At 38.4% G+C, this 27,667-nt stretch overlaps 3 protein-coding genes and 1 long non-coding RNA gene across 11 annotated transcripts in view; 1 reads left to right on the forward strand and 3 right to left on the reverse strand.

The window, feature by feature from the left end:
- LOC124168318 (luciferin 4-monooxygenase-like) overlaps positions 1-2,929 on the reverse strand; it is a 97,910-nt gene extending 94,981 nt beyond the window's left edge. For all 3 annotated transcript variants that reach the window (XM_046546488.1, XM_046546487.1, XM_046546486.1), the window contains exon 1: positions 2,663-2,929. In XM_046546488.1, coding sequence (XP_046402444.1) covers positions 2,663-2,779 — 117 coding nt within the window. In that variant the 5' untranslated portion in view covers positions 2,780-2,929. The remainder of the gene's footprint in view (positions 1-2,662) is intronic.
- On the forward strand, positions 2,847-12,170 carry LOC124168319 (solute carrier family 25 member 45-like). Of its 6 annotated transcripts, none has more exons than XM_046546493.1 (6): positions 2,847-2,938; positions 3,323-3,438; positions 3,505-3,617; positions 3,699-3,960; positions 8,834-9,082; positions 11,290-12,170. In XM_046546493.1, the coding sequence occupies exons 2-6, from the start codon at positions 3,402-3,404 to the stop codon at positions 11,550-11,552; spliced, it is 924 nt and encodes a 307-aa protein (XP_046402449.1). In that variant the 5' UTR covers positions 2,847-2,938; positions 3,323-3,401; the 3' UTR covers positions 11,553-12,170. The 6 variants fall into 6 exon arrangements, with proteins under 6 accessions (XP_046402449.1, XP_046402448.1, XP_046402450.1 ...); XM_046546492.1 differs by having other exon boundaries at positions 2,849-2,938; positions 3,319-3,438; XM_046546494.1 differs by lacking the exon at positions 2,847-2,938 and adding an exon at positions 2,945-3,105 and having other exon boundaries at positions 3,319-3,438; positions 3,488-3,617.
- LOC124168321 lies at positions 11,675-12,660 on the reverse strand. The gene is made up of 2 exons (XR_006866903.1): positions 12,390-12,660; positions 11,675-12,219 (listed from the first exon to the last, which is right to left on the reverse strand). It is a non-coding gene; the product is annotated as an uncharacterized LOC124168321 (long non-coding RNA).
- A 10,874-nt stretch (positions 12,661-23,534) lies between these two features.
- LOC124168223 (SNAPIN protein homolog) lies at positions 23,535-27,495 on the reverse strand. Its single transcript, XM_046546361.1, has 3 exons — positions 27,161-27,495; positions 24,129-24,294; positions 23,535-23,980 (listed from the first exon to the last, which is right to left on the reverse strand). Exons 1-3 carry the CDS (start codon positions 27,310-27,312, stop codon positions 23,861-23,863), a joined length of 438 nt encoding a protein of 145 aa, XP_046402317.1. The 5' UTR covers positions 27,313-27,495; the 3' UTR covers positions 23,535-23,860.
- Between the last annotated feature and the right edge of the window lie 172 nt (positions 27,496-27,667).

The raw sequence follows: 27,667 nt of genomic DNA on the forward strand, positions 1-27,667 counted from the left end.
GTTGGCACCATTGTTAAAATAATTGGCCCAACATTGCTTCAAGATACAACTGCTGACAGAATTATGCAGTTGTGTGTTAATCAGGTACCCTCAGCTCGGCCGGGTGCAATTGTTTCGGACAAGGCTTGCAAGGCCGAAATGAAGGAAGATGCACTCGTGCATGTAACACCAGTGGGTTTACCCACTCCCACTATTCCTTCACTCATGGTTCCCTCGCATCACTCACTGTTCTGCTGTGGATTCTAAGACCACAGCCATATCTCGGTGCCCTCTTGTTGAGAATGCACCCAATGCACTCTGTAATGTCCAGCCCTGCACAACAAGTTCCCACAACCAGAGTTTTACGACCACAAGAACTTATTAAAAAGCCCATCGCGTTTACGTTGCTCACTTTTCTTTGCCTTATATTTTGTTTTGCAGTCAAATCTTTAGCAAGTTTGACTGTGTTCTCCCAAAATTTTGAAGACTGGGTGTGGATGAAAGGGGGGGGGGGAGTAGTGCGGTGTTTTTCATTGATGTTGGTGATAGAGATGTGTGTGTTGGCAATGCTGACACATAGATGCCAGTGTACTGCACCTGGTTAGCGAAATAAAGAGGGAGAGCACGTGTTTGTCTGACCGCCTAGGATTCTGAAGTAATACTGTTTAACAAGTATGGAGATCTTGAGGGAGACAGCATTCTCTCACTGTCTTGATGACAGTCCTGGGTCAGGTTGAATTGGAGATGGCTTTCAAAATGCCAAAATTATTGTACAGTCAAATTCATTAGAATTTTAACACATTGATACGCACCACTTCCTCAGCAGTTTGGACATGGAATTTGCATACATAGTCTTCGAAGGATGGAAAAGACATCTTCCTTAACAATACAAATACAGTGTTTTTTAAGTGAACTGGTTATAAGGGACGAGGAACATGTACTTTTAATTTAACATTAATTATGCAGCTCATGCTTATGATAAAATCCAGTAAGTACCACAATTTATATGCTAAAAAGTAGAAGTTAGACACGATATATATCAGCAAAGAATTTCAACGTCTTGTAAGGTAAAATTGCTCTTAAGGCCTGGTTACACGTTACATTAACACGTACAAGTTAATGTACGTTTGCGTGAATGATTTTGGTGGACCAGAACGGAACATGTACTAATGCATGAACCAAATTAGAACAGGTTCTATTTTCTGTTCATGCATTCGCACAAGTTGGGTGGTTACACGGTACATTTTGGCGTTCATACATTTAGACATTAACACGTACGAGTTAATGTACATTTGCGTGAATGATTTTTGTGGACCGGAACGGGACATGTACAAATACATGAACCAAATTAGAACAGGTTCTATTTTCTGTGCATGTGTTCGCACAAGTTGGGTGGTTACACGGTGCATTTTGGCATTCATTCTTGCATTCATACATTTAGACATTAACCCGTACGTGTTAATGTACCGTGTAAACAGGCCTTTTAGTACTACAATTTCCAAATGGTTTGTTCATTGAAAATGAATAGTTAATAGGAAATAAGGAAATTCTCAGCAACACACTTATGTTTCATCAATGTGTTTTATTTCCATTGGTATAATAATTGACAATGGATCATGGCTCATAAATGCTCATTGGCAAAGCAGGGAAATGAATTTTTTCCTCCACTTAAAAAGAATTAAATCATTGCTTTCATTTTTATGTTTTCAGGCAAACATTCATTTTGTTTTCTGAGGAAATTAATGTTACTAAATCCTGACATCAAAATGCATAATGAACCTAAAAAACATTTCAGGCCGGTATGCTTCACTGTTTGGCCTTCAAGGACCAAGTTCACGTCGATTGCAACTTTCTTTTGCTATATAATTGCTACAAGTGATGGAAAATATAAATTTTTCTAGTTTCATCACTTTGTTTAGCCCATAAAGAGATGGCATCGCTAATCTCGCCGAAAGCACAGCAAACATTTACTGAGATTTTGGGTACTAGCGTACTAACAGCGGCTGAAATAGGTAACTAATTATAAATGCATATTTATAATGAATGCATACTGATCATTCGTCGATTTGAAAAATATATCCTTTACAGGCAGAGTCTAAACGCGAAATTATGGGATGAGAACCCCTAAGAAAATGGGACCTTGACGGACCTTGACACACTTAAGACATGCTATCGGAACTCAAATGGGTCGCCAGTGGGATAAAAATAGAATTTTCTATCAAATGGCCAGAGGTTAAAGAAACTAATTGCGACAGATAAGTACTTGCGTATCTAGAGCTCAATGGCAACTTTTTTAAGGTTGGATACTCCCAGTGGCCGCGAGAATTATTCCACCTCTGGATTCACTTCCACTACATTCGATTCACAGAATTCCACGTTTAACGCATAATAATAACACCATCCTTACTGAAAACAATTAAAACGAACCGTGACCAATATGATAATGGGCTGCAGTCTAGTTCGAGGTTTACTTTACACCCACCGAACATAAACTTCCAACTTGATGCCACAATTTCCTCTGTAAAACCTACCAGTGACTATGAAATATGCATCGAGAAGGAGGAACTCGGGCACTGTGAGACGGAAAAATACTCATACAGTTTGTGTGAGTATTTTTCCGTCTCATACCATGTGACCATGATAGGCATAATTGACACTTTTTTCCCTACAAAAAATGACTTACTTGAGCTACGGCTTTTCCGTTGGCGGTGAGTCTTTCCAATAGAAATTCTCCCAGTGGTTTTTTAAGATCTTTCACGGGGAGAGCTGGAGGACCGTTTAAAATATTCTCATGCTCCATCGCTGAGTACCGAAAGGACTCCAATCAACGGGCAGTGTGGGGCAGTGATTCAAGCACGTAGGTCAACTAAGATTGGCCATGCTCGCGTTTATCTAATTCAAAACAAACGGAATGCAATGATAAGCTCCATCGCAAATTTTCATCCCGAAGGCAACAATGGTACATCGGGTTAAAGCAAGAGGGCACGTGTTCATCTTTGGCATATCGGCAGTACTTTGTTTGTTTTTGTTTTGATCTCCCGTTGGAGACTTGTTCAAATCATGATACATCGGTAACATATCCAGGTGTATTCGTGGTATTAAAAGGAGTGCTATGGACACTACTTGGTATATTTGTTTTAATTTAGACATTTTATTTAAAGCGGACTCGTCTGTAAATATATTATCCTAATTTTTGTCATAATTGTTCTGCTGTTGTGCGAGTTTTCTGGGGATTTCCCTGGACAAGTAGAAATGGATTCGAATGTGATAATTGATAAATTCTACCTCGTGGTAATTGGCGCGTAACTTAAAAATGCCTTAATTTCATCCTCTTTTAAGGTAGTCTGAGAGATATGGCTGCGAAAATTGAGGAAATTCGAAGTATTTTGCTGGTAGGCTTCCAATAGCCTACTTGTTTCATCATGTCCTACTGTGATTTCTTGGCGGGATGGGCTGCGGGTAAGATTGATCTTATTTTTCATAAGAGTATCCTTGATAACTTCTAAAGTGAGAATTTGTCTTTAGGCAGCAGTGGACTGCTGGTTGGCCACCCAATGGATACTGTTAAAGTACGTCAGCAGACATTAGGCATCAGTAGTGTCTTTAAAGTAATCAAGACCACTTACAAATATGAAGGGGTGAGTACAAATATCTTTCAAATCTAACATTGGGATTCATGTAAATAAGCAACTCATCCGTTTATCCTTTCGTCGTTTCAGTTTCTTTCGTTTTATAAAGGATTGCTTTTTCCATTATTATCGGCCGGTATTCTTAATTCCGTTTTCTTTGGAGTCTACGGGTACTCGCTTAAAAATATACCTAGGACGAATGAGGAAGTGCCGGTGAATAGTTTTTTCACCGCCCATGGAAGATATCACACTTTAAGGGAAACCTTTCTTTGTGGTTGCATTGGAGGTGTTGCTCAAGTTTTCATTACCTGCCCTGTGGAATTGGTCAAGATCAAAATGCAAACTGAAACTGGTAAGGACTTCAACTTACTCTCGTGCCAGGGGAAAAACAAATTTAACGAAAAATACTTTTATCATGTTCTTCCAAGATGTTCGGTACAACCCCTCTTAATTTAGTTTGATTCATCTTCAGACCATAGTCCCCTCTTTGGATATTGTGGTTCGTCATCGCTTCTGAATTTGTACCCAATAACTGTATTCAGTTAATATGACTGATTGTATTTGTTATTTTGACATTCAACTCCATCAGCTTTGGGGGGAATGAGAGGGGATGGGGAAGGGAGACCTCCCACGCACCACCCCTTTTTGGAAAAATGACATGCCTGCAAATACATTTTACATAATTTTAGTGCTTAAAGTTTGGGTTTCATTAAAAGGTTACGTTAAAGTTACTATATGTCAAAACTAGACAATAGTTTTGAATATTATTTTTATTTCTCTGAGGCTTTGGGGGGGGGGGGATCTATCTCCCTCATCCCACCCATAGTTAAGCCACCGATTCTCCCCTCTCTACATTTCAACTAGAGCGAACACCTCTTTGTGTTCTATGTCGATTTGGACTGCTTGTGGCATCATATGCTCAGCAGTCCAGTTACATCTTGTCCGGTAGTGTCCGAAAATATCCACAGGGAAGAATGACGCCACGGTAGCTTAACTGGCTAAAACACTCGACCGGAAATTCGGGTTCAAATCCCGGTCAAGGCGAATGATTTTTTCTCTGGGGATCTTTCGCACAATTATTTTTTTTGGGTTTTTTACTTTACTTTGTGGTAGAATTGCTTAGACTCTGCACTTCACTAGGAATCCATAAACATTTATTTACTTCTCATATAAACATTATTGTTGTCAATTACATAGTAACCTGAGAACATATTTACTTTACTCTAACACAAACTTTTTTTTTTTTTTTTTTTTTTTTTAATTTATAAACATCACCTCATCTGTCTCACATCGCATAGCATAGTTCTTGTATCTTGAAGGCGTTCTTAAGTTTACTCTGGGTCTTAAATTTCGTGTGGTTGAATCTCTTTCTTCATCTCTTACTTCTGGTTCATTTCTTTCTTTATTTCTTGTTTCTTCCCTTTCATTATTTTTTCTCATATCTTCATCTATATCTTCTTCACTCTCTCTAGATTCTTCTAAATTCTTTTCTTTACTTTCCTCTACTTCTTCTTTTTCCTTGTCTAGATTTTCTATACTATTACAAATTCTAACTCTCCCGACATCTTGCTGATTTTCACATATATGGCTTTTATTTTTAGTTGGAGATTTTTCAAAAATCACATCCCTAGAGACAAAAACTTGCCTTTTTTCTGGATCCCACAATCGGTATGCATTTCTGGCATATCCAATGAAAATACATTCTCTTGATCGATTGTCCATTTTCTTCAAAGGCTTCAAAACTTTAGCATAGGCTTTGCAACCAAATATCTGAACCCCTTTCAGATTCGGTTTATATCCAAACCACAGTTCCACTGGTGTTCTGTCCACAGTAGAGCTCGGACATCTATTTGTAATGTATGCTGCGGTTAAAATGGCATCTCCCCACATTTCCTTGGGTAGGTTTGCATCAAATATTAATGATCTAGCTTTTTCAAGAAGTGTACGATTCATTCTTTCTGCTTTACCATTTAATTGAGGAGTGTAAGGCACTGTATACTCTAGCAAAAAAACTGTTTGTGTTAACATGGCTTCATCAGTTCCATTGAGATCAACTACAAACATTCCATTTGCTCTTTTCTTACCTTCTATTACAATATTTTGTTTTGGCATAGGTATTTCACCAGTTAATATTTGAACACTATCCTTAGTAAATAATACGGTTCCATTATTCTCTGTGATTTCAGAAACAGACATTAAATTTTTAGTAAGTTCCGGTACACACAACACCTCTTTTAATTTACATTTATTTAGATCTAGAGTTCCTACTCCTTTGACTGTCATAGTTGAATCTTTTTTAGCAACCCTTACATTTTCATTGCACTTACGCAAATTTTTAACCATTTCGATGGAATTTACCATGTGTTTCGTTGCGCCACTATCGATCACAAATTCAAAGATATTATTATGATTAAGGTTAGCCTCAGAATCCGCACAAAATGCTAATTTATCTTTTCTTGAGTCCCTGTCTCTATACCTTTTTTCATTATTCTGACCCTTATTTTTAAAAAAACAATTTTTTTCGTCATGATTTGTTTTCTTACATATTATGCAAGATTTTTCTCGAAAGAAACAGTCCTTTTCATTATGATTTGTGCGTTTGCATATTGTACACCCTCTTTTAGGACATCTGGATTTTACATGACCCTTTTCTTTGCATAAAAAACACACTGTATCTATATTATAATTAATTTTACCGTTTTTGTAATTTGCCGCGAATGATACCACATCTGTTTCATTTTCCGTCTTCAGCTTCGACTCTTCTATTTGAAGACGTGCGCAAAGGTCCTCAATTGTTTTATCTGGTCCTCTCACGGAATCCCATGCGCTCGAGAAATGCCGGAAATTGTCTGGCAGGATGGACATCATTTTCGTCATTATCATGAGATCGTCGACGGGTTGTTTTAGTCCGTTCAGTCTATAAGCAATGTTTTGCAGATTGCTCATGTTTGTCATGACGTCCTTCGAACTGTCATATTTGTATGCGTAAAATTCTTGTAGGAGTTGACATTTCTGAGTCTCTGTGTCCTTTTCGTATATTAATTTAAGTTTCTGGAACATTTCTTTAGCTGTTTTACAGGTCATTATATGGTGGACCACGGATCTATCTATTGTTGAGACTATCCAATATTGGGCCTTGGCGTCTTTCATGTTCCATCTCCGCGTCTCTTCTTGATTCATATCTTTTTTCTCCTTTAAATCTTCACCTTCAATTACTTCTATCATTTCCTTGGCTCGGAACAGGATTTTAATTTGGAAAGACCACATAGAGTAAGTTGTTGTGTCCTTCAATTTTTGTATGTGCGTAATATCTTCGCTTGACATCGCCATCTCTCTTTTCCGTTTTTTTCCTTCTTTTATTCTTCAAATTTTCCTTTTTTTTTTACTGCAATTCTTGCCCTGGGCCCATAACCTTTTGGGTTTTTTACTTTACTTTGTGGTAGAATTGCTTAGACTCTGCACTTCACTAGGAATCCATAAACATTTATTTACTTCTCATATAAACATTATTGTTGTCAATTACATAGTAACCTGAGAACATATTTACTTTACTCTAACATTTATTTTGAATACCTCTGGTATTCAGTAATATGGATTTCGTTTTTTAAAAAAATGCCGTTAGATTCAGCTTATATAAATGATTCACATTGGGGATTTGGACATGTGGCCGGAGTGCTAAAAATTTCTTTAATTTTAGTCATTTCTAATTATTTTCTTAGGGAGAAAGAAATAAGTCTAAAACTTAATAGGATGCATAACCTAAAAAAGTCACAATTGTTTAGAAGTCACATAATTTTGTCAACTTAGAGAATTTTTCCTACCATTAAAAGTAAAATATAAAAAAATTGTGGGATTTCTCAACATCTTACTTCTCAAATATGCGCAGAATTTTACTCGTAGTTTTAATTATAGCTCTCATTTTTTATGTTTCAGTGCAAATCGATGTTATTAAATCCTGATATCATAATTTAAGATGTATCTGGAGCATGCTTCATGCCAGTTTGCTTCTACACCTAACGTTCTGTCATATTTGAATTTCATTTACCTTGTTTACGAAAACTGTCTACATAGTCATGGGGTGATAAGGGGATGCATATTCTGCCACTGGACAAGGAAATGTCTGAGGTCATTCATAATGGCATTAGTATTTGTGGCCTCTGACAAAGTCCAAACATGTCCCCATCACTGTCGATAGCAAAGCCATGGAAAAATAGTATTTTTAAACTGGGAGAGAGAAATTCACACTGTGCTTGGGATTCATTGTGATGATTGTGGTGTGTGTCTCCTCTATTCTTCCCTTGTTTGTATTAAAAATTATGACTGACCCATGTCCTTAATTTGTGAGATTATTAATTTTAAAGATGTCTGATATAGAAAGTTATCCAGTTTAAAGTAAATTTGTGTCAATGAAAAATAAGACACCTTTAGAGGGTAAAGTAAGTAAAAATTTTATGGGGCATTTTCTGTTGGGAAACAATTTATTTTGGCAGAAAGAGAGAATAAAATATAGTATCGAATTAGTGGTAACCGTAGTATGCAGGTGAGGAATAGTGAGTTTGTCTGAGTAGGATGATGCGGTACTTCTTTCTTGATGAAATAATTACAATTATGTAATTTATTTGTCTGAAGATTGTGATAATGTTGATTTACGTGATATAAAACGTCATCAATTGCACAACTCAAATTCATTATAGATATGAGAATAAATTTATTGACTGAATGAAGTAAATGGATCATAAAGAATGCCCTCAGTTTACTTTTAAATGTGAATTTTTGTACACACTTAATATTTTCCAGGAGTTTCTTTTACGATAATGGTAAGTGGCTTAAATAGAATGTATTGTTGTTATAAACTTTTTATGGGGAATATTAAAAATTCTTGTATGAAAGTATTGCTCCCTGTCATCGATGGCATAATCACCAGTATTAAGTTTTGTATAAACAATTGCACTGGACAGATACGCACAAAGAAGTGGGAATATATAATTTTTTTACACAAGCACGCAATGCACACTAAGTCTTCTTTTGGATCTAAATTATATGATGAGTACAGGGTAATGGGTCAGAGAAAAGATTGCTAAATGTTAAATGGGATTAAAACACACATAGATAAAAATTATTACAGTTAGAACAACATTTTTGTGATCATGATGTTTCCAATTCTTAGTTTTTTGATGATGTCATTTGAGTGATTTTTTTTATCTTTCTTCTTCTCTGGTTTACAGGTGAAAATGTTAAATTTGGGAAAAGACAGCAGCAAAACTATAAAAGCTCTCTGGAATGTGTGACGGAGATTTATAAAAAAATTGGCATTAAAGGTTGCTACAAAGGATTTTATATTACTATGCTTAGAGATGTTCCATCATCTGGGCTATATTTTATGGTCTATGAAAAGTTACTTTCATCACTTACTCGTGGAAATGAACGTGAGCGTGTCGAATTCTTTGCGACAGTTTTTGCTGGAGGAATTGCTGGTATGTATTGTGGAAACTCTTGATTTGGAAACTCTAGAATAAACGCCACCACACCAGCTTTTGCTTATAATGATTGAATGATTTAGTGAGGTCTTTGGACTGATGCATGTCACTGTGGCAGTTCAGCCTAGTGATGACTCTTTTTGTGGAGCTGCCTCACCGCTCACAGCACACTCCTGAGAGCCGCTCGCCCAGTGCGACTCAACAAAGTGTTTCTGGGTTTAGGGGAGGGGGAAGAGGGAAGTGGAAGAAAGGGTAGGGAGGAAGGTGGTGAGGGAGGGATTACTGAACAAACGATCATAATTTGAAAAATTGATTTCAAATCAATCACGTATTGCGTCACAATGCTCAGCAGGGGATACAGCTTAGGAACTATTTCTGCTGATACTACATTATATCTTTCATGGAAGACAGAATATGCGTTCCATCTCTTGTGCTTAGAGATGATAACAATTTTAAAAATTCTGTAGTACTTAACAAAATATTATCTCCGAAACTACATGATTGTGTTAACAATCCATACTTAATTTCCTTGATTAATCCTAGTTGTTTGTGTTAGAACAAATTTTCATTTTTGTCTTGGATTATTTTCATGAATTTGCCGTTAAAGAAAACTTTTACATGAGCATCTTCAACCCTTTTTCTTTCGCGATACATGGAAAATGCAGGAGTGAAAATTACAATAAGGGCCATATGAGATTCTTAAGAGTAATACCCAGAGAATTAATGAGGAGAATCTTTCAAGGGACTTGAAAAGGTGAGCAATGGGCTACCCGAAAAAAGTGCCATGTGCTCCTTTTGACCCACCAAACGTGCGATGAGCCTCACACGGAAAGTGTACCTATGTGGAAGGAATCATGTGCGCAAGGAGTGTGACTTCCACCTCTCACGACTCCAACATGCACACTGTGCGCTGAGGGAGTCGTGAGCACCGGGAGTCTGACTTGGCCTCATAAAATTCCAGCGCACAGTGTGCGCGAAGGGAGTCGTGTCCGCATGGAGTCCGACTGCCACCGCAAACGACTAAAGCAGGCACACTGTGCGCAGAGGGAGTCTAACTTCGCCTCTTCGACTTTGGTTCCCTTCTGGTAACCACCAGACTACCGCTCATATTCGAAGGAAGCTCTATTCAATGAGAATATATCAGGCCTGTAAATGTTTAACTGTTTTTTATTTAACTATTGGTTATATAATCCCTTATGGAGGGTGATTCTTGGACAGCTTCCGATAGACTACAACACTACAAAGTTTGATCATTACACATATGAGTATTATAGTACAAAGTTTGAAATGACAAAATAATTTGGATCAGGCTAAGTTAAATTTTTACCTTCAGGCTGAAAGTGCTAGAGGTGGTTATTGCCTTCCTATCTGGTAATTGTTTTAATGATTTGGGGTGTTAAATTTATGTCTTCATTTGAAGATGCAATTATTGCACCTGCGTAGAACATTTTTACACTGAAGAGGACTTATTCTTTCTACTTGAATGGTTTAGGGCTTTATCAAGCTCTGATGTTACTGAATCAAGATACACACTTCTGTTGCATTTCATTTTTTTTTTATCTTTGGAAAGTCCTTTTTGTTTGGCTGGTATGCAGTCATCATGTTTATGCCTTAATTTTGTGGACTGATGAAGTAGAGTCTTCACAGTTTTATTTAGAAAAAATTTTAGATTTAGCATCCACAAGTTGATGCGTAGTTTTCCGCGGCGTTGTCTAGATGATGTCTCCATGTTCCTGGGCTTCACCGCGTGGATTTTTCTTTATGACGACAGTTTCTCCGGTATTCCAACCGTCTTCAGGTCGGACTCGACCTGAAGACGCCGGTTGGAATACCGGAGAAACTGTCGTCATAAAGAAAAATCCACGCGGTGAAGCCCAGGAACATGGAGACATCATTTAGCATCCACAGGTTGGAGAAAGAAGGGTAATTGAATGTAATTACATGGTAGGTTGGAAAGCTGTAATGGAACATCTATTTCGATTATTTTAATTTTTATGGACCTTTTTTCTCAATGCTCCTTAGCACCAAATAGGTTCTATATTTTACATTTCTTGCCTGCCAGCCACCAGTAACCTCTTCTATGTGGTTATTTTCTATGCTATCAGTCCAAGCATTTTAATAAAGTTATAATCCATGTTCAACTTTCACAGTTACTCTTATCTTTAGTTATCCTATAGCTCTCTTCTCTTTACTAAATTTGATAGGAATGGTCAGCTGGGGCTCTATAGTGCCACTTGACGTCTTGAAGTCCAGAATACAAGCTGATAATTTCAAGCAACCAACATATACTGGCATTTACGACTGCTTTAGAAAGAGTCTTCGTTCTGATGGATGGACTGTTTTTGGGAGAGGATTCTGGGTGTTGCAGTTGCGAGCATTCCCAGTTAATGCAGTTTGTTTTTTGACCTATGAGGGCATCATGTGTAATATATGCAACCCACAATGTATTCCCAATACAAGGGACTGATCGTTTTGTGATGATACACTGCCTACATTAATACTCACCTTGTTGATTTTTGTGTTCAATTTTTTAGATTATAAACAATTTTATTATCTCTTGTTATAAAATTTGAATTACATTGTTAAAACTGTTGCAAGTGGAGCTGTTTGTGATATCGTAAGCTGTTAAAATATGATCTGGTACTATTCTAGTATGCACTGTCAGAGAATTCCCCCTTTCTGCTTCTTACCTCGCTTAAGTCTTCTTTTCTCTCTTATGATGTGATGCCTGCCTTTTGATTTAAAAAAAATTGACCAAGTAGAAAAATAGATATTGAGAGGTATATGTGGGGAATTTGTGCTACATGTATAATATTTCTTTGGAGAAAATATTTTAATTATGTTCTTAAAATTGATATTATTGATGAATCTTCAATTTTGATGAGTTAATAAGTGTTTAAATTTTTATTATTCCTCAAATTGTATATTTTTTTAAGTTTACAAAATTTAGAGATTAGTATTACTTGAATATGACATCTATTTTTGTTATGATGTATTTTGATTGAATGTTGACAAATGAGCACCATGGCTGTACCTATGCTCACATGATGTTGGTATTGAAGTTTAATTAAATTGTTCAATATCCTTTGGTGGTTACTGCTTTTTCCATTTCCTTCATTGTCAGTCCTTACCACCTGAAATTCAAATCGTACTGTAAGAACTTAAAATTTTAACTTGGAATCAAAGCCATGGTTACATCAAATGTATGATGTAAGTATCAATGGTATTAACATTTGTTTTTAACATTTTGTAAAAAGTAATAGTTACAAATAATCCGATTACTTTTACTCGATTATGTACTTACCAACACTGGGCACAGAGTATTTGTAGCAGAATTCATTTATCTTAAACTGAATGGCTTTGGTCATCATCACACTCCTAGCCTCAGCGCTGCCCTCCATTGGCAGATTTAGGGGGGGGGCACATGCCCCCCCCAGACGCTTGAAAAATAGACAAAGTTTTATACTGTTATCACTCGCTGCGCTCTGCGGCTTCGCTGGCCAGGGGACAGGGAAGCGCCCCACTCATTCCTCGCAACAGCTTCGCCGTTACTCGTTGAGAGGCGGCTTCGCCGCCCAGGGGTTAAGTGTGCCCCCCTGGGGCTACCCCGCTTAATATTCGGAACGGCTTCGCCGCTCCTCGTCTGGGGTCGGTATAGCCACCCAGAGGGCAAGGGCATTTCGGAACTGATTCACCATTATTCGTTTAAGGTGCGGCTGCGCCACTTGTACATCGTGCCCGCCCGAGGGTTACAGAAGCTTCCCCTCGCCTACGCCAGTTACTCCTCGGAACGGCTTCGCCGTTCCTCGTTGTGGGGCGGCTTCGCTGCCTTGGGGGTGAGGACCCCCCCCCCCCCCCCCTGCGGCTGCTCCGCTTAGTCCTCATACATGGTCTTCTCCACCGAGAGGGGTGCCCAGGGGGATTCAATGTGTTATAAATGCGGTCACCAATCGTCCGAAGTGATCATGTAGCGATGATTGGAAAGGTTAGTGCAATGCTGCGTAATAGTGGCGACAAGTACCCATAAAAGAAGACTTAATGGCAATTTTTTCATTTTTTTGTGGGGGTTCCAACAGAATACCGGGGGTTTTAAACTTGTGTTAAACCAGTGGTCACAAATCGTTCTCATAAATTCCGTGCCGATAAGTCCTAGGGGTCCGGAACAGTGGTGGAATTCTGACCATTCTTTTACCCGGAGAGGCGATTTATTAGGAAAATAGTTTTGGGAGGTTTGACGGGGTTATCGGGGGTTTTAAGAAGTAGTAGGGGCACCACCTAAATTGCGACGAAAACTACTCGGAAAGGTGACTTTAAATTTTTTTTATTTTTTTTCGACGAGGTTCCAGGAGGTGATCGGGGGTATAAGAGACTTAATGGCACATTTTACATTTGGGGGGATTTCAGGGGGATACCGGGGGTTTATATGTGTGTACCCCTAGCGGTCACCATCCGTTCACATAAATTCATAGGGATGAGTTGTTGGGGTACCAGCGGTGGAATAGTCACAAAAAGTACCCAAAAAGTAGACTTATATGCAAAATTTTGTTTTTTGGGGGGTGTATGTGGGTTTACCGGGGGTTTATAGGTTTGTACTGCCAGGGGTCATCAATCGTCCACATCAATTCCGTAGCGATGACTGGTACGGCTTGGTAAAGCGGCAAAATTGTGACGAAAAGTGCCCGAAAAGGCTACTTATATGCAAATTTTAATTTTTTAGGGGGTTTAAAGATGACGATGTTACATGGTCACATCCATTCACTATCATATCTAAGAGAATTTGCCCCTATGTGAGTAATACAATAAAAAGTAAATCTCTCCCTGGAAAATTTTAGTAGTGCCCGCAATTTTTATTTTTTCGCGGTTATATCGATTAACCTTTCCCTTGGGCTACAACCTTGTCGCGGTGGAAAGGCTTGCGTGTTCCTATGATCCCTAGAGCTGCACTGACGGGATTAATTCTAAATTATTCCCGGTAGGGCCACCCATGCCAGATAGGTCGAAGGGTAGGAGCCAGACGAAAGGTAGTCCACGTGATGGTGTCACGTAAAAAACACTGTTGGAATGGAAGTGGGAAACCCTACCAACTATCTCTTCCCTGAACACATGGAGTACAACCAAATGAGCCTCGGAATCTCATCGCCCGGGACCCGTCTGCAAAGGGCGGGTGTCGGGCACGGCAGCGAGGTCGGCAAGGTCCTCGGGGTCGCCAACATGCGAAATCCTTGCAGAGACTTATCATCATCACCATCAGCGGCAGCAGCAATGAAGAAAGAAGAATGGAAGACCAAGAAGATGGAGAAGAAGAAGTCGGCTATAAATGTGGGGACATGGAATGTGAGGCCGGGAAAGTTAGAAAATATCAAAAGGGAAATGGATAAAGGGAGGATAGATATCTTAGGATTATGCGAGGTGAGGTGGAGGGATGGGGGGGATTATTGGAGTGATGGGTATAGGGTTATATATAGTGGAGGGGAAGAAAGCCAGCGAGGGGTAGCATTAGTATTAAACGGGAAGATGGGTAAGCGTGTGGTAGGTATAGACCAGGTAAACGATAGGATTCTGGTGGTAGAAATTGAGGCGCGGCCCGCCAACCTTGTGGTGGTCCAAGTTTACATGCCCACTAGCAATCATAGGGAGGAAGAAGTAGATGAGGTGTATGAACAGCTCGAGGAAATAATTCGAGACACACCGGGTAAGAAAAATCTGGTAGTGATGGGGGACTGGAACGCTTCAGTCGGGGAAGGTAGGGATGGAAACGAAATAGGAGAATTTGGATTAGGAATTCGAAACGACAGGGGCGAGAAAGTAGCAGAATTTTGCAAGAGAAACAAGTTATTCATCACAAACACGTGGTTCAAACATCATAAAGGGCGAAGGTACACGTGGAAAAGTCCAGGGGATGTAGGCAGATATCAAATAGACTACATTATGGTAAGACAGAGGTTTAGGAATAGTGAGAAAAACTCGCGCAGCTTCCCAGCAGCAGATGCGGATTCCGACCACAATTTAATACTTATGAAATGCAATGTAAGGATTCAAAAGGCTCATGAAAGGCAGGAGGGTGAGGAAATGGAATGTAGAAGCACTGAAGGGGAGTATGAGGAGAGAATATCGGGAACTAGTGGACATCAGTGTAAGGGAGATTGAAGGTACGAAGTCTGTTGAGGAAAGATGGGATAATATTTAAACTGGAATAGCTAATGCGGCAGAGAAGTCAATTGGCTACGTTGACAGCAGAAGGACAAAGAAGCCTTGGGTTACGGAGGCGATGGTAAAAGAGATGGAGGAGAGAAGGAAGTGGAAGAGCGTGGACAGAGAGGAGGGAAAAAGAATGTATAGAGAGCTAAATAATCGATTACGTCGTGAAACTAAGAGGGCAAGGGAGGCTTGGTGGAAAGTACAGTGTGAGGAAATGGAAAAGTTCCAGAAGGTTGGAGAAGTAGGCGCGTTGTACGCCAAAGTTAAGTCGCTATCGTGCGGCAAAAGAGGACAAGCCATGTTTAAAATTAAGGCTAAAGATGGGAGAGTGCTAACCGAGCGAGAAGAGGTACAGAGTAGATGGAAGGAATACGTGGAGGATCTGTATGACGGAAGAAACAGGCCGGAGAGATTGAGTTTAGAGGATGAAAGTGCAGTGGAGGAGGACAATCTTGGGCCGGGGATATTAGATTTGGAAATAGAGAGAGCACTTCGTGATATGAAGGCTAGGAAAGCAGTAGGAGTTGACAATATCCCGTGTGAGCTTCTGAAGAATCTAGGGAAGGATAGTAAGATAAGGTTTTTCGAACTAGTTCGCAGCATCTATGAGGAGGGGTGTTGGCCGGAAGATTTTGTGAAGGCGGTTTTAATTCCGCTTCCGAAAAAGAAGAAAGCTGTGGAATGCGGAGATTATAGAACTATCAGCCTAATATCGCATGCGACAAAGGTGGTACTGAGGATATTGAACAGACGCATGGAGGCAAGGGCAAACGAATATTTGGGCGAAGATCAATTTGGTTTCAGAAAAGGGAAATCAACTCGTGATGCAATAGCAGTAATGAGGTCCCTCGTCGAGAGGAACCTAGAATATGACCAAGACGTATATGCCTGTTTCGTGGACTTTGAGAAAGCATTTGATAGGGTGAACTGGGTTAAGCTGATGGATATTCTCAAGAGAATAGGTGTAGATTGGAGGGATAGACGACTGATTCATAATCTTTATATGGCCCAGACTGCGCAAGTGAGGGTAGCGGGCGAGGGATCTGGGTGGGCAAGCATTGGCCGAGGTGTAAGGCAAGGCTGTCCTCTATCGCCGCTGTTTTTTAACGTATACGCTGAGGAGATGGTAAGAGAAGCGTGGGACGAGTTGGAAGCTGGAGTGAAAGTAGGAGGAATGATGTTGAAATCGGTAAGGTTCGCGGATGATCAGGCGCTGATTAGCCAGTCAGCGAGGGGATTACAGGCTCTAGTGGATGCATTATACGAGCGGTGCGAGGAGTATGGGATGAGGATTAATCACAAGAAGACTAAGGTAATGCGGTTTTGTAAAGTATCGCAAGCGAGGAATGTGAGACTCAAGATCAAAGTAGGTGGGGAAAAATTTGAACAGGTAGAGCAGTTTAACTATTTGGGCAGAACATTAGAGGAAAATGGACACAGTAGCAAAGACATCAGGAAGCGAATTGCACTAGCAAAGGAGGCGTTCATGAACAGGAAGGAGCTTCTTAGAGGATCGTTATCTAAGAGTTTAAAGAAAAGGTTAGTGAAGAGTTTGATTTGGAGTGTAGCTCTCTATGGTGCCGAAACATGGACACTGAGGAAAGAAGATGAGAGAAGATTGGAGGCATTCGAGATGTGGGTATGGAGAAGAATGGAGAGGGTAAAATGGACGGAGAGGAAAAGGAACGACGAAGTGCTGGATATGGTGGGTGAGGAGAGGCAGCTTTTGGATGAGATACGGAGGAGACAGAAGGTATGGATGGAGGGAGTACTCAGCGGGGAGGGGATGTTGAAAAAGGTGTTAGAGGGTAGAATGTTAGGGAAACGAGGGAGGGGAAGGAAAAGAGTAGGATTTTTGGATAGATTGAAGGGGAGTAGGCCTTATAGTGAATTGAAGAAGGCGGTAATGGAAGGAAAGGAAGGCTCCCAGATCACTTCTTTAGTACTCCATGCAAACCTACCTTAATCGGTAGAATACTTTAATAATAATATCGATTAAATCATTTATTAAATGTTTATTTTTTCTGAAAGATAATGCATAGCTGTATGTAACTACTAAGTTTGAAAGAAATAGGTCAGGTTAAAATTGACAAAATCCTGTGTTAATCTTTTGGAAATCGAAATTTTCGTTATTTTTTAATTTTTTTCTGAGTAACCAAGGACGACGAAAGAAAATTGTTACCTACATTTCGTAGACAATGTTATGAGCTTATATAATAATCATTTTCGTTATCCTACACCATAAATTAAGTCGATGGGAGCGGAAGATATAAAATTTTTTTCGAAAAACCAAATTTTGGACGCCATTTTTGGAGCAATAAACTTAAAAATAAACTATAAACGTTACATAATCACGTGACCACATTTATAAGCTTTCAAAAGGTGCATTAACCATCCACGTGGCACGTACGATACGCACGCAGTAAAATAAAAACGAAAGACCGTCCCAAGAAAAAGGGCTATTTCGGCCATTTTGGCATCCTAGCGACGACACGTTGCTGAAGCTTCCGGTTTTCGGATTTTTCCTCCGAATCATTTCAGGTTCCCCGCACGTGTGCCAAATTTCAGCTCTCCAGCAGGTCTGGAAGTGGTTGGGAATTTGTATCCATGAGTCAGTCAGTCACCACATCGGCTGTATATATACTGTTATATCATTACTTTTGTTTTGTGTAGAGATGGGTCGAATAGCAGATTTCTCGAACTCGAATATCGAATTCGAATATTAAATCATTGCTCGAATATTCGAATACCTCGAATACTAAATGATGAATGCAGGAATGTTTGACTCGGTTGCCTATGCAGCAGGCAACACAAGATTTTGGGGAGTTATTTTGATTTCCTTTAACCACTCACCTGGGTATGCCGTATATATTCGTCATGAGAGGTGTAACCCTCAGTGGGTATGCCGTATATATACGCCACGCCGATTTAATGTTCATTTGCAATGGGTTAGTTGTGATATTCCATTACACACCTACTGCAACTCGTAGAAGGCTTCATTGAGGTCACTTTCTGCCCGGTAGATGATACGGAAGACCTTTTTTTAATGTACTTATGCATCTCGTAGCATAGCTCTGTCTCTGCATTGCGGGTTGCATTCAATTGCCCCTTGACGTATTTTTATACCTTAATTTTCTCCGATTTTCTAGCCAATGTATCTATTATTTTCACTCTCCTGCATGTATTTTATTGAAAGATTTGCTATTTGTAAACGCTCCGTGCTGCTTAGGTCATAATTACTGATCCCATTCTCTTCACGCAGCTTCGGTTGATATGATCGAAGGAAGTAACTTTTTTCGCCGCTTGTAGCATACCGTATATCAGGATAAACAACAAAGTGGTATGAACACGATTAGCTGGCAAGTGCAACCATCTGAGAATGAAGTTTTCAAACGGAGAGACTATGTATTGTAATCCAGCCTTCTCTCTAGATAAGTCTCCTCTGCGTCGGTCATAATGACTGAAGCGGCGCCGCAGTGGGTGAATAGGTCGAAAATACGGCGGCAAGGAGCGTGTTAGAGATCTTTTACATTTATACAAATGCTGCCTCTTTCCTTGACAAGCAAATTGTATGCTATGTCGACGGCATAAGCCAAAAGAAAGACTCATTTATTTCGTACTCTTCTCTACTCTGCAGTGTGTTTTTTTCTAAAGGCATTATTGTTTCTTTACCCTTGTAATCCTTCGCAGTCTGCTCGATTATTCTATGTGAGCGGAGTAACTGATTTTGATATTTTTAGCTGCCTAAATTGTCCTCAGTTTTCCTTTGAGCTTCGGAGTGGAAAGTGTTTCCCGGTTTTGGGGATTTCTAGTGTGAATAATTAGTGAGTTTTTCGATAAATGTTTTGAAGTGCTCTCGCTTTCAGAATAAGAATAATTTCCATAAGGTTTGCTCACATATTCTGATATGGCTTCATCTAGTAAAAGAAAACGATCTGAACCAAGTGCAGAAGAAATTATAAACATTTTAGAAGAGAGCGAAGATGAAAGTGCCTCTGAGTATTTGGATGACGATTACGTAAACACTGATATTAGTGATAGCGAGAGTGATGAAGACGATGATCTTTTGGAAGAGGAAGTTACCAATCAACTTGGGTATCCTTACGTTTGGTGTGAACGAGAGGTAGTGCGAGAGAAGTTCAGTTTCTCAGGTAAATCTGAATTGAATGTGGATGTTGAGGTTGAGGATGACATCCTAAAATGCTCTGAATTATTTGTGGATGAGAATCTGTGCTCGATAATAATGGAGCAGACAAATATTTATGCTCAGCAATTCCTTGCGGCAAATGTTAACCTGAAGCCGCGATCTAGGGCACGGAGTTGGGTTGAGACAACTGTGAATGAAATAAGAGTGTTGCTAGGAGTTTTTATTCTACAGGGTATTGTACTGAAACCCGATTATGCGATATACTTTACTAAAAGAGAAAGCATCGCAACTCCCTTTTTTCTAAAGTTTTTAGTGAAAAACGGTTCCTTCTCCTTCTGAAATTTTTACATTTTGTGGACAATAAAACTTTCAATGCTGATGTCAGCAATAGAAAAATTTTTAAAATTGAACCAGTGCTACAGTACTTGAAAAATAAATTTTCATCAATTTACTCGCCCAATCAGGCTATTGTTGTTGATGAATCTCTTCTGATGTGGAAGGGTAGACTCTCTTGGAAGCAGTACATTCCATCAAAGTGGAGTAAATTTGGTATAAAATTTTTTGTGCTTTGTGAAAGTGAGTCAGGCTACATATGGAATTTTTTGATTTATACGGGAAAGGACACAATGTATTCTGACAAATATGAAGGAGAAAATATCACCGCCAGGATCGTACTTGATTTATCCGATGAGCTTCTAGGTAAGGGGCATACTATATATTTAGACAATTGGTACACTAGCCCTAGATTAGTGGACAAGTTATCCGAGAATAGAACGGATGTGGTTGGGACGATGGTGTCAAATAGAAAGGAGTTTCCTCAATCCGTAAAATCTGCCAAATTGAAGAAAGGAGAAATGGTGGCGCCATTTCGTGGGAAACAGATGGTGATGAAATGTAAGGACAAAAGAGACGTGATAATGGTGAGCACGTTTCATGGAACTGAAATGTCCGAAACTGAAAAATGGGGTAAAAAAGTGGTGAAACCAATTGCGGTAAAAGACTATAACAAAAACATGGGAGGCGTTGATAGAAGCGATGGACTCATGAATATGTACAAAATTGCCAGAAATCGACCAAAGAAATACTATCAAAAAATTTTTCGGCACTTGTTGGACATGGCAATGTTGAATGCCTATGCGATTTGCAAAAAGAACAAGGGAAAATTGAGTCGAAAAGATTTTCTAATCTCGCTTGCTGAAATTCTAATAGCAAAGTATGGAGTAGATGCCCAAGCACCCCAGGGAAGGCCATCTAAATCCCCTAAGCCTTCTCGCCTTACCGAGAGACATTTTCCTGATGCTGTTCCCCCAACAACAAAAAAGTGCCCCACAAAAAGATGTGTTGTGTGCTTCAAAGAGGAGAAAAGGAAGGAAACAAAATATTGGTGTTCAAATTGTTCTGTTGGCTTGTGCCCTGCTCCATGCTTCAGATTATATCATGTTCAAAATGATTTCTAAAAATATATATTCATTGAATTTTTAAATAAATGTTCTTTTGTAAGACAGATGCACTATAAAAATAGATGCGGAGCTAATTTGAAGCAATAGTCATGATTTACCGCACCATTTATTTATAATTTCTTTTTTCTTCGTTTATACTTCAGTTTCATTTTTTTAGCGTTTATTTGATATTAATGTAAACTGTGAAGTGTTTTTTGAGTAGAGATGAAGTATTGTAATCATTGAAAAATTTTTACCATAGAAGAGGAAAGAGTAAAAAAATGTGTGTAAGGTGTGGTTGTCTACGTTGCCCCTTGATATGAAAAATTTTCGAACATCGTAATTTACTTGTCATTTTTCTAAACATTCTGCTACCACTATGTTTACAAAAATTGTTAATATTCATTCTATGCGAATGTATTCATCACTTGTACGAATAATTCTGGTGTTATCCTTTGTAGCTTTTTTAAACAATTAATGTTTATCATTAAAATTAATTTTTAATCCACAAATGTTCAACATTTCAAACGAATACTGAAAATATTAATACTATAGTGAAAAAAATAATGAAACGTTTGTGCTTAATCTTCTTACTGCTAAAATAAAACTTAAATTTCAGTGTAAAATTAAATACCCACCGTAGGTTGGACATGGGAAAATTAAACACCCAGATGAGTGGTTAAAGGATTCGAACAGGAATTTAGCTGATTAATGGAATATTTTAATTTTATGGAAACAATTGGGCATATTCGGCCCATCTATAATTTTTTTATTACCTGAATCGAAAAATTATTTCTCCTGGAGCGCATATTTCACGCTTTTCGATTTTTAAATGACGATATATCTATTTTTCACGATTAACTGAAAAGTGAAAATTTAAAAGCGCGTGAAAACATGATGGCTAAGTATGAATACTGGGAAAAGCCCGTGTGACATCATTCTGTATTCAGCCGCCGCTGTGAGAGGCCACCTTGGTGCGAGGCTAAGAGCGCCGCTACGATGCAGGCTGCTGGCAGGTAGCGCTTGGCTTAACTAGGGATTATTAATAGGTACCCTATCAAACGAAGGAAACTTTGTAACCTTAGGCAATTTTAATAGGTGATTATTAAGAGATGTTTCCCTGAGCTCTATGCCTCATGCATGCATTTGTAATCTCAGACGATGTAAAACTCCTGTCTACTCATATAGCATCTAAGTCCCTGTGACATCGCGTGGAGTGGCATTGCATGGGCGGCAATCTGGCCTTTTTCAAATGAGGTTAAAATTGACCATTTACTTTGTCTAAACTGGGATTTCTAAAACTAAATAATTTGTATATTATGAATATATTAATGGTAGGTAACGAAACACGATCAAAGCCTTTCGTTTTCTTTGATGAAGGAAACTACCCTATTGTCCACACAGCAGCCCTATCGGAATAGCAGACAGTTTTTCTCTTCCCATACTGTCTGCCAAATGGAGGTTTGACTGTACTTATTTTTTTTATTTTAGCTGTTACATAGTTTAGTGAATTATAATTTTGAGTCAAAAACCTTCTTGCATATATTGTAATAGCAGAGGTATTGTTGATTCTCAACTGGTATGATAAAATGAAAGAATGATATAGTTATTGTATCATCAAAAACAGAAAATTTCAGGCCTCTTTTATTTTTGGTTTACTCAACAACAAACCCATTTTATAGGCCGAATATTCTTCCATCAATTTTGGTGTACATGAAGCTTCCTTAAAAATCTTAGCCTCAACTTTTTCTGATGTTTTATCCTGCATGAGCTCAGGGGAAAAAATGGGACTCAAAGCATAAAAACAAAAACTCTTAGCCTGGCAATTCATTTTTTGTCTCAGATATCATTTCTCACTCCAGTCTGTCATATGAGAACTTTGCAATAGTAATGGGTATTTCAGGCTACCGTAATTCAATTTATTGAAGGAGGAGGAGCTAACAAAAAAATTCATAAAAAACTTGCTACTTGTACTAAGAGTGCTAAAAAAAATTCATCACTTCCAGCCATCACAAAATGCCATGATAATTTTGACAAGCATAGCTTTCCTTTCAACATGTACACGTAAAACTTTAAAATAGAAAATTAAAATTTCTTACACCACCCCAGTTTCACCTGTTCATGTGGCAAAGCCTACTTTGGTGAAACAGGCCGATCAACTTCTACAAGACTGAAGAAACAATGCAGACATTTCCAGCAATGTAAACTTGAAGAATCGACAGTAGTTGAGCGCCGGTTAAGCCTGGACCATGAGATCAAAAGGGATAAAAATATTTTTTTACAGGCTCCTAGGCAACTTATGGATTACTTAATTCGGAATCACAAGAGGTAACATTAGAGAGAAAGAATTTTTAACCCTTATGACAGGTTACATGATCAGCAGCTCATGGAAAATATTTCTGACAATAATTCAGATCATCAGAACTACCTCCCCTATGGTCAATGATTCATTCCATTCAGCAAACAGGATTCAACTAATCGTGCACTTCCTAATACCAATGTTAATTTAAAGTATGCATTATAATTAGGGATGAGTAGCAATAGAATAATCACCTGCTTTTGAATAACTCACCCAGTATTGAGCCTCAGATGACTAAATGAAAAATAGAACAACCTCAAGTTATCAGGTACACTTCAATGTCTCCCCAGACAAAAGAAAACATGATCTTTGGTAACTTTTTTACTTATACTATACAAATGGCCCTTTCATGACCCACGCAATATTTACAGCATTCACCAATACGTGAGCAAAGCCTTAAAATATACGATGGTAAATAAAATATGCACAGCTTACCAGTTTCAATTTAGAGTTCCATTCTAGCTCGAGCAAATGTCTTGTTTGTGAATTTTTCCAAACAGAAATCCTCCGACTACAACAAAGCTGGGGCAAATAGGACACTCAATGGGAGGTCATATACATAATTTAACAACCCATATTTCAACTTCCATGTATCGTTATCACATTAGAACTGGTAGGATACAGATGATTTCTCACTGAACACTTGGGTTAGTTTGTGTAGGACTAGAGGCAGACTTGGTCACCGAGGAATTTTCTTGCAAGTGTTTCTGCTCATTCTTTTCAACGAGTTGGTGTACCTTGTTCAGACGGTCCTGAAAAATAAATTTGAAACTTCTAATACAAGATTAACATGGAATACTACATTGCTCACAACACCACATTCAACATCATATGTATTTGTTCAGATACTCCTAGTCTGCAAGTGTAGACAATGGGTAAAAATGTCTGACCAATACTGACCTGAGTATTTTGCAGAATATTTGTCACAACAGTTACACGTCGCTTCGCACCAAGAAGTTTCTGCACATACCCATCCAAGTCCATCGATAAGTGATGATACTCAGCAATTTTCCTTAATTCGTCTGCCAGGCTATCTATCTGCTGTTTTAATTCTGCCTGGCTAATTCTGGAAAAAAATGAAGCAAAGTATTACAGAGGCACGGAGAACACGATTGACAATATTGACTTCAAAATCCTATGCACAAAGGTTAAGAAAAAGACTTTTTCTTAACCTTTGTGTATCATGAAGGAGTTTCACCATGTTACACCAACCACCATCGCATCAAAATCCTATATTGCTAAGTCACCAACACAGCACATCGAGGGCTTTCTCAAAGATGGCATAATATCTGGTTATAATTTATATAAGGTTACCAGATGCGAAGAGGTGAAAAAAGAGGACAGCACACTAAGAAAGAGGAGGATAATGGGGGAAAAAGTAGGACACTTGAAAAATAATGACAATTTCATAATTTAGAACAATAAAAATTTATTAGCACAATGATTTTGTATATTTTTCAGTGGATTTCATTTTTCCAAGCAATTTTTGTATTTTTATAACAGAACTCTTATTATAAATTTTTACTGAGGCAATGTTTAATTTGTTTCTCTAAGCATTCCACTGACATTAAAACAGAGAAAATACCCTTCTGCATTTGTATAGTGCCCTGGTATGCTGATGAATATTCAGAACTTGATAAGTGTTGACTGGCTATTAACAGATTTACTATATATTTACATGCAATCATTCATAGGTGGATTTAGGGGGGGCATGCTCCCCCTCCCCCCAAAGACACTTAAAAAGTAGACAAGATTTTTAATATGGTTATCATTTTGTTCATTTTATTTGTGTAATAATAATACAAGTATTATTTGTCCAGAGATCAGGATGTTACAATAGTTACACCGATATAGGACACGTCAGGATAAACACAGTTATCAACAACATGCAGGTCGCTTGTTAAATAGCTAAAATTAACACATCAATTGAGTATGTACTACATTTTTAATTTCAAGTACCTCAGCAGGTTACTCTTAAACACAGAGGCTACAATTTTATGAGCCTTGAGCTGGCAGTTTGTTTTATATTTGAAAGACCATACAACTTGGACCAGCACCTGTGCTTTCTAGTGCGTACATAATTAAGAGACATGCAGCTGATCCATCTATCTCGTGGAATAATCGTGAATGTCACAGTTCTTAGCATATTGAGTTACAAGGGCACACCCAGGATCATGACTAGTGGGGGGGGGGGGGGGCAAGCCATATGGTCTAGAGGGCAAGCCAAGTTATGACATTAGTTAATGAGATCATTTCCTTGAAAAAATAGTTTTAATTTAGTTACATATCGATACCTCCACTGCATAAATGCTCAATAATCGCCCACCGAATCAAATCCACTCATCTAGTACTATGAGTAAGGGCTACTATCTATAGATGAGCGGATTCTATTCGATGGGCGATTGTTGAGTGTTTATGCAGTGGAGGTATCAATATCTTATACTAATACATATAATTTTTTGTGGGTTTAAAGAGAATTCGATTAATACTTTTGTTTCAATTCAGTACTGATTTTTCTTAAAGGCTTTTGTGATTTTTGCTTCAAGGGAGGGTGGGGGGGGAGCTGCCTTGCCCTCACTGGGTACAACCATGTTGAGTTAGATTTCTTTAGTATTTACAAGAACATGAAATATATAAACGCATGGAACAGAGAGTATATCCAATTGTTTTGTATTTCGAAGCCTCAATCATTTAATTTCATTATTCATCAAGAGAATATTTTTTTTACAGAAATTGTTGCATCTTGTTTTAAATCTCAAATATGGGATGACCTGTCGGACCCTTGTGCCCCCCCCCCCAGAAAAAATCCTGAATCCGCCCCTGTAATAATTCATGAATATTGCTCCAGGTGGCCCAAATTAGAAGACTTATGTGAAGTGCCATTGAAAATTACTCTGTGAAAATTGCGACTCATCCACCATTTCCAGTCCGTATGAGTGGGTGTTTGTACACATTTGATGCCATGGAACTCCCCAAATTGAAATTGCATTTAGTAAATGGGCGCTACCAATCATTTAAATATGAACTTTTTATCCATTATAATATAATGGATCTTCATTTTTCACCTTGAATTATTGCAATCTTGGTGTACAAGAGGAGTGCATTGGGTCGAAAACATGCCTTAAAACAAAAAGTATAAAATACTACCTCTTTCTTTTTAATTGATAGCAGAACATTAAACTAACTACTGAGAAATTTCAAAGAAAATAAAAGGTGGCCTTTTTTAGAAATTACTCGCTAAATGATTACTAATTTTTGTTTAAACAAGTCCCATTTGCTTATTATTACTTTAAATTTATGACAGAATGATCATAAATGCATTTTTTTTTCAAAATGAAACAATAACCACTACTTTATAGGCCATATGGTTCCTTAGGAATCAGCATTTATGTGATTTTTCATTTTTTACTCAGAGGCCTGACTCAACTATGTTCAAAGGATAATGACTTTATAAAAGTTCAGTTCTAAACTGAGATAAAGTGATCACTATTCAACATAAGGAGACTACTTTCACATATGCATATAACTATCAAAGAAATCTGTGATGGTCACCTGACACCCCTCCGCCTGACTGATTTGAGATGAAATCCCCCAAGATTAACAAAAAGGAGAGCATTTACTGATTCTTAAAAAATCCGCCCGGACACCGGATGAACATATTAAAAGGATGACATGCCCTGACTAATCCAGACGTGAAGTCACCCTAAATTTAGAGGATCTACTACTTATAAATTGATGGGACATTGATTTTAAAAAGATCAAGTTATTTTACTTTACAGAAAAACGACAAAAGTAATATTTAGAACGTCAGAAAGAAATCATTGCAAACATTCGTCAAACTTTACTCGCAATCCTCAAGTGGAGTCACTGATAGAATAAAACTAACGTCATAACTCATTACGACGAACTGCCAAACAGAACAAAATATTCACCTTGTAGCTTTCACCCTCTCATCTAATTGGTCAATTGTGGGTTTCAGCAAGCAAATAAATCCCTCTGCAAGGGTATCTCTAGTAGGATTTTCCCCGTAGTCTTCAGTTTTGTCATCTAGTGATGTGTTAGTGCTTTCCGTGTCCAATTCCATTGCGTGAAGCTTATGTCCCAAATCAAAAACTTTATAAGATCACCCAAAGCTGATATCAGAGTTTCATTATCAAGATTTTCCGAACATAATTCCTGAGTAAATCACTGTACCCTGTAAACAAAATCGATCGACGGATTGACTCAAACCACATTCCTCCCCGCCCCATCCACTAGCAAAACAAAATCTGTACGAATGTATTACACTATTTCACCGCAAGTATCAAACGAGCGTAAAGCACAGCATCTTTGGCGGCGCTGCTATCGCCATTTCCCGGAAATTTTGAGTTACCTCTGTTCCTTCGAGAGCTAAACATAGGGTTCTTGGCTAAACTTATCGAGTAGACAGCCAGCCAACG

The sequence above is a fragment of the Ischnura elegans genome, chromosome 11 (assembly GCF_921293095.1).
Source record: "Ischnura elegans chromosome 11, ioIscEleg1.1, whole genome shotgun sequence".
NCBI classification, from domain to species: domain Eukaryota; kingdom Metazoa; phylum Arthropoda; class Insecta; order Odonata; family Coenagrionidae; genus Ischnura; species Ischnura elegans.

Bases quoted from the DNA above. Each gene is read 5' to 3' on its own strand.
- LOC124168319 (XM_046546493.1), top strand. From the start codon at position 3,402: ATGTCCTACTGTGATTTCTTGGCGGGATGGGCTGCGG. The intron at 3,439-3,504 runs GTAAGATTGATC...ATTTGTCTTTAG, and splicing joins CTTGGCGGGATGGGCTGCGG to GCAGCAGTGGACTGCTGGTT. The intron at 9,083-11,289 runs GTATGTATTGTG...TAAATTTGATAG, and splicing joins TTTTGCTGGAGGAATTGCTG to GAATGGTCAGCTGGGGCTCT.
- LOC124168223 (XM_046546361.1), bottom strand. From the start codon at position 27,312: ATGGAATTGGACACGGAAAGCACTAACACATCACTAGATGACAAAACT. The intron at 24,295-27,160 runs GTGAATATTTTG...ATTTTTTTCCAG, and splicing joins GAGAGGGTGAAAGCTACAAG to AATTAGCCAGGCAGAATTAA. The intron at 23,981-24,128 runs GTCAGTATTGGT...TTTATTTTTCAG, and splicing joins ATATTCTGCAAAATACTCAG to GACCGTCTGAACAAGGTACA.